Consider the following 6,989-nt stretch of genomic DNA (forward strand, 5'->3'; position numbering starts at 1 on the left):
TTTACAGCAACCTCTAAGTGCTTTTATATTTTCTGATGTGTTTATTGTCTGTCATTCACCTACTATGAAATAAGCTCTCTGAGTGCAGGGACCCTCTGCCTAGAAGAATGCCTGGTACATAGCAGGCCCTCCATAAGTACTTGTGGAATCACTGAGCGAATGAAATGAAGAGCACTTCCTCCCACAAGAAAGGGACCTCTCCCTCCCTCCACTGATGCTCTACAGGGCTCTTCATTTTTGCCTCTGTTGCAGCACCTAGAGCTCAAAATACTTTTGACTGCAGATGGCAGAAACTGACCAAAAAGGGGGAGGGGGGACCACCATGGAGGTCTCTGTGAGGAAGGACTTGGAGAGCACTCTCCAGCAGCTCTCCTTGTCACTTTAATAGCCCCATTCCTGTCGCTGGAGGTTCAGGGGACTAGGGGTTGTCTTCAGATTTGACAGGTTTGGGGATTTGCTGGCCACAGCATGACTTACCTAAACCTCTCTTCCCTGCTGTTTCACTGATTTCCATTGGCTCTGCAGGCTGGAAGTCAAGGCCAGAGAAAGAGATGCTGTTGAGTCCTGGTCCTTGAATTGGTCTGCTTTGTCATTTTTGTCTCCTAGCAAAGGGCAGAGAAGTTCTTCTCATCATCCCCACATCCCTTACTCCCCACCCCACCCCGAGTAATCACGGCTTCCCCCTTGGCCTCTGTCTCCTTGGGTCCCTTTTGGATGGCCACTTGCAAAGGTGAGGTACAGTCCATTGGCCTCCTGCCCACAAGCAACCTAGACCCCCATGAGATGGCACCTAACAGCATTGACAGTGATCACCTTGGTCAGGCACCAGTACAGCAGTCTCTTCCCAGGTCTCTGTCCTTTTCCTTTGCTGGCAGAGGGCTGGACTTTGCAAGCTGGCAAGGTACATGTCTGTGTGTCTGCTTCTCAGGTGTCTTGCGATGCTTTCCAGCCAACAATGGGAAAGTTCTCACTGCCTCGCACCTCCTGGTGACTCGGTCAGTTCTGCAGGTTGAGGGTTGTTCTGTCATGTACAACTGCCCAGGTCCAGCCAATGCTACTAGCACAAAAACCAAATTTATTTACCCAAAGAAGGTGGATAGGTGGGAATGAGGGGAAGGAGAGACTATGTGCTGGGCAGATGAAATTCCATGGCCATTATAGTCCAATTGCATAGCTCGTATAGCCCTCTGCTGGCATTTCTGTTATTTGTAATGGGCAGCCTGAGCTTTAGTGGAGTGAGACATCCTGACGGAAAGCACTAATGTTTGATCATATTTTTTATATATGACCCCACAGCCCACATAGTTCAATGCCCCGGTCATGGTAAGTGTGAAACTCCCTATTTGTTGAAGGAAAGGAGGGACTAAGAGAAGGGTTGTTTTGACTCTTTTGAAAGTGGTCACATCTGACTTCTTTTTGTTCTATCAGCTCTGTCTCAGTTGTGTGTGTATGTGTGTGCATATGTGCATTTGTATATGTATTGATGGGTTTTTTCCCTCTCAGTTTTATTGAGATATAATTGACATATAATATTGCATAGGTTTAAGGTGTACAAAATGACGATACAAAATGATGATTTGATCATGTGTTGCAAAATGATTACCACAATTAAGTTTAGTTAACATCCATCACCTTGCATAGTTGCACATTTTCTACTTTATAATGAGAACTTTTAAGATCGACTTTTTAAAAAGAAATCCTGCCATTTGCGACAACATAGATGGACCTAGAGGCTGTTATGCTAAGTGAAATAAGCCAGGCGGAGAAAGACAAATGCCATATGATTTAACTTGTATGTGGAATCTAAAACAAAATAAAATAACAAAACAGCAGTAGACTCATAGACACTGGGAAGGGACTGGAGTTGACATGGGGGAGGGTTTGGGGTGGGTGGGTGAAACAGGTTGAAGGGAATAAAGAAGCACAAAATCTCAATCACAATATAAATCAGTCACGGGGATGAAAGTACATCATAGAGAATATAGTCAACAGTTGGGTAACGTCTTTCTATGTTGACAGATAGTCACTGCACTAGTTAGGGTGAGGATTTAATAATGTGTATAACTGTTGAATCACTATGTTGTATACCTGAAGCCAATAAAATATTGTATATCAGCTACACTTCAATTAAAAATTAATTAAAAATAATAAACATATCAATGGAAAAAAAGACCTACTCTTTTAGCTACTTTCTGCATTGATGTTTAGTTTGTTCTCTTCCTAAGATCTGATCATACCAATTCCCTCCTTGAGTGTGGTGAGTGGTGTCCATGAGCTTGTGTTTACAGTCCCCAAGCACCTTAACTTGCTTTTCAGGGTCCCGCACCTTCCAGCCCCATCTCCTGCCATATGCTCTTGGAGACCATGAACTCTGTCCATGCCAGATTAAGAGGCCTGACCAGGAGTAACCACGTGTGTGCTAGTGAGACAGGGACCATGGGATTAGGCAGAGTAGGGAGAGGGCCTGTGGAGAAAAAGCAGAGCAAGATAATTACAGTCAGAACAATGTAACAATATGCAAAGAAGTCCCTACCAAAACTCTGTGTTAAGCATTATGCAAAGTCAGAGTCACACTAATTCTCTAGGGTAAAGATTCGATTTGTATACCTGACTAGGAATATAGACACTCTTCAGTGAGATCGCTTAAAGCTCAAAAGACCAGGAGCAACTTGGCCTGGAATGTTTGAGCGTTCTGCAGATAAAGAAAAGTATCTCAGCATAAACCATCACTTTATTGTATCAATTACATCATGACAATGTAAAATTTACCTTATCCTGCTAAAAGGCCCAGTTTATTTTAATTGTAACTATGTGCTATTTTCCCTTCTCTAATTGTAATCAAGTAATCTGCAACCTAGGCAAAAGACTACTTTGGTAAGCAATCTCAACTGTAAACAACCCAAGCAAACAGACAACAACCCAGCCCACCTTGGGGGCAGGGCAGGCGGTCTTACAAGTCTGCACCCCTAACCCTGTACCCTCATTCCTGAAAATGCTCAACCGCGCAATAAAACCCCTAGGCAATGAGCCAACCACAGACTCTCTTGTCCCCTCCTGGCGTGAGCTGGGAGCTCTGTCCTCTCACTTTATCTCTAAATAAAAGCCTGTACCTTGCTCTCCTACCTTGAGTGTTTGTGAAGCTCATTTTTCGGCTTTGTGAACAAGAACCCCGGCATCACTAGCATGCCACAGGGTCTTGGACACACACTGACCCCCTCTGGCTGGAATGCCTTCCCTTCTGCGTGGGCATGGTGGACTGCTGCTCATTTCTCAGAGCTCACCTTGGGGGTTTCATCTTCTGTGCAGCGTCACTTGATTCCTACCAGGAAGAGTTAATGGCTGGGTCCTCCTTTCTGAAGTGGTACATTAGCCTCTTTTATGCTCCACTCTAATGGTTGCGTGCTTGCCTATCCCCTCAGCATTTGGCCCTGTGTGGCCTCTCTGTTCCCACAACACACACTGCCCACCTTTTTTCACCCTGCCCTACATCTTCAATACATGAACTCTCGCTGCTTGCTTATCATAAATTGCGTGTAGCTTGGCCCCCAGTGCCCAGTGCCTGATTAGGCTTCCAAAAATATTAGCTGGTGAACTGAGACCAGGCACCTCATTCTAGAGAGACTTTAGGTTTTGTGTTTGTTTTGAACATGGATGTGCCTTTCTTGGTTCATGTTGGGAACCTCAGCACCTTGAGAGCAGAGTGAGGAAAAAACGAGTGCCTGGCTCTGGACCAGGCCCTGTCTCCAGACCTTGGTTTGGTTTCCCTCACTGCATCATGGAAGACAGCAAGCACTAAGGACAGGGTGCTCTTGACCACCCCCACCCCTCACCCCAGGCTGCATGTATTGAGGCTGGATGGGCGGGAGGAGCTGGAGGGATGAAAAACCCCCGGTTCCTCCTTCTCCTATAATCTGGAGCAGGGGCAGGATTTCCAGTCCAGACTGTCCACTCCCAGAGACAAGCTCAAAACGTGCCTCCCAGACCCCAGTATCCCTAGGGACCCGCACCAGCTCCATAACTATTTGTGGCATGGCATTATGAATGTATGAATGAATAGGTGTTCTTGTGTTCTATATTCCTCCTTTTGCAAGTGTTGCAGAAGAAGGAAAGAGCTGGAAAAAGAGGAGGGGTCTCTAGGAAAATGGGCCAGCAGGCTGCAGTGGGAGCTTGCCCTCCACGCCCCCAGTTCCTGCTCACAGGAATAGGAGTTGTTTCCTTGGTGGCAGTGATGTTGGAGAGCCTGCGTGCTTTGAGGTGGGGAAAACCCCTAAATGTGAAAAAACCACTTTTCTTGGCTTTGTTTAGGCCGGGCAAGTGTATTCTCAATGGCACCCACCCTCTCTCGCAAGGTAGTTGATTGAATCATGTAAATGGTCTATGCAGAGAGGAGGGATGAAACAAAACTCCCTAAACCTAAGCTGTATTCTCTCAGGCCACAGCGGAGCCCTAGCCCTGGCTCCCTCTTCATAAATATTCACGCGACCCGAGAGGCTGAGGACTCACACCCTCACACCCTCGAACCCCTCGCCCTCCCAGCCTCCTGCTCCCGCCCCTTCCCACCGCCCGCAGCCCCATAGCCCCGCAGCCCCGCAGCCCCCCGCAGCAGCCACAGGGGGAACCAAAGAGACAGAAGCCTTCCCAGCTGCCCGGACCACAGACGCCAACACCCCCCGCCCCCCACCACACGCCCGCCCGCCCGCGCCCCGCACGCTAGCCCACGACCGAGCGGCGGCGGCAGTAGCAGGCTGCAGGCGGCGGCGACTCGCACCGGCGTGCTCCTGGCAGCGCTCGCCATCCCAGGTGACTTGGACTCGCCAGATCGGCTGGCCCCGGTCCCCCGCCCCAGCTCCCGCTCGCGCCCCGGGCCCAGGTTCCGGGTCCCACCCGCCCTCCTGCCCTCTCCCGCCTTTCCGCTCCCCAGCTCGCGGGAAGGGAGGTCGCGGCAGCGGCCTGGCGGCACCGGCGACCGTGGCGACAGCGGCAACAGTGGCGGCGGCGGTGGCGGCAGCGGCGGCGGCGGCGGCGGAGGCTGCGGCGGCGACCGTGGCAGAGGCGGTGGCAGAGGCCTCCGTGGCAGAGGCGGAAGCAGAGGTGGAGGCTGAAGTGGAGGCCGAGGCCTCAGTAGAGGAGGCAGTGGCGGAGGCCAACCTGCGGGAGGCAGCGGCCTCCCTGGCAGGAGAGGAGGCGGAGGCCGCCCTGGCGGCCGCGGCCGTGGCCGAGGCCAGCGCGGCCGAAGCAGCCTCTGCAGCAGAGGTTGCGGCGCCCCCCTTGGGGGAGGCGGATGCGGATGCGGATGCAGAGGTGGCGGCGGCTGCAGATGCAGATGCGGAGACGGGCGGGGGCTCCGAGGGGAACCCAGACTTTCCTATGGCCTCACTGTACGTGGGCGACCTGCACCCTGAGGTGACAGAGGCAATGCTGTACGAGAAGTTCAGCCCGGCCGGGCCCATCCTCTCCATCCGCATCTGCAGGGACAAGATTACCCGCCGCTCGCTGGGCTACGCGTATGTCAACTACCAGCAACCGGTGGACGCCAAGCGGGCCCTGGAGACCCTGAACTTCGATGTCATCAAGGGCAGGCCAGTGCGCATCATGTGGTCGCAGCGGGACCCATCGCTCCGCAAGAGCGGGGTGGGCAACGTCTTCATCAAGAACCTGGGCAAGACCATTGACAACAAGGCGCTATACAACATCTTCTCGGCGTTTGGCAACATCCTCTCCTGCAAAGTGGCCTGCGACGAAAAGGGGCCCAAGGGCTACGGGTTTGTGCACTTCCAGAAACAGGAATCAGCCGAGCGGGCCATCGATGCGATGAATGGAATGTTCCTGAACTACCGCAAAATTTTCGTTGGGAGATTCAAATCGCACAAAGAACGAGAGGCGGAAAGGGGAGCCTGGGCCAGGCAGTCCACCAGTGCTGACGTCAAGGATTTCGAGGAAGACACTGACGAGGAGGCCACCTTGCGATGAAGACATCACGGGAGCGGGCCAGCCAGCAGAGCCAACCGTTGGCTCCCACCCGGTTTACAACCCTCCCTTTGACCCCTTAACCCACCAGCAGTGTATTGTATTGGGAGTGCAGGTCTCTCTCTCTTTCTCCCCACCCCTTTCCCCTCTCTCTCTCTCCCTCTCTCTCTCTCTTCCAGTCTCCACCCCTCCCTCTTTCTCTTCTCCCCTTCCCTCCTCTCGCTTCCCCTCTTCTCCCCTCCTCTCCCCTTCCCTCCCCTCCCTTCCTCTCCCTTCCCACCACTCCCCTCCCTTCTTCCCCTCTCCTGTCTTCTCCCTTCCCTTGCCTTTACCCCAACCCATCAAGGGCGTTGTGAATAACCTTGCTAATCTGTGCCACTTGATAGGTTACAGGCTGCCTCTTCTCCTTGTGGTCTGGTTTAAAAAGCACTTTCATTCTCCCTTTGTTTACTACACAGGTGATAACAATTTCATGGTAGAAAGCTCAATAAGGAGAAGGAAGTCAGATGAGGCAAAACCAAGAAAGCAGTTACTCCCTGTGATCCTACCACCCAGAGACAACCACTTTTACCTTTTTGGTGTGCTGCTTTTCCGGGCTCTCCTCTCTGCCCTTCCTCACCACCACCCCACCTTCCCTTTTAACACACTGTTATAGAATGGTTCCTTATGTGCTGTTTCTTAACCTGCTTTCAGAAACTAAAACCAAACAAAAATCAACCCACTGAACTTGTTTCCATGTTATTCAACAGGCTTCCAAAACGTCATTTTCAGTGCCTGCCGAGTGTATCCATGCACCTTAACATTTCTGTAATCATTCCCGCACTGTGGGACATTCAGGTGGTGCCTAGTTCTCTTCCTGTGTTTAAACCCAACACTGCGTACTCTGATGAGTGAATCCTTCCCTGTCAAGCCAAATCTCCGCTAGCATACTGGATGGCCTTCTTAATTGTGGACTTGCAGGATCCACATGTGGACATTTTAAAGACATTTCCTGTGTGTTGCCAAATGGCCCCTTCATAAGC

The 6,989-nt window shown here is 51.4% G+C and overlaps 1 protein-coding gene across 1 annotated transcript; it reads left to right on the forward strand.

Moving 5' to 3' along the window:
- The first annotated feature begins 5,191 nt into the window (after nt 1–5,191).
- LOC118931431 (polyadenylate-binding protein 1-like 2) lies at nt 5,192–5,970 on the forward strand. Its single transcript, XM_057495707.1, has one exon. The coding sequence runs from the start codon at nt 5,368–5,370 to the stop codon at nt 5,968–5,970; it is 603 nt and encodes a 200-aa protein (XP_057351690.1). The 5' UTR covers nt 5,192–5,367.
- The last annotated feature ends 1,019 nt before the right edge of the window (nt 5,971–6,989 follow it).

Source organism: Manis pentadactyla, chromosome X (assembly GCF_030020395.1).
Source record: "Manis pentadactyla isolate mManPen7 chromosome X, mManPen7.hap1, whole genome shotgun sequence".
Lineage (NCBI taxonomy): Eukaryota > Metazoa > Chordata > Mammalia > Pholidota > Manidae > Manis > Manis pentadactyla.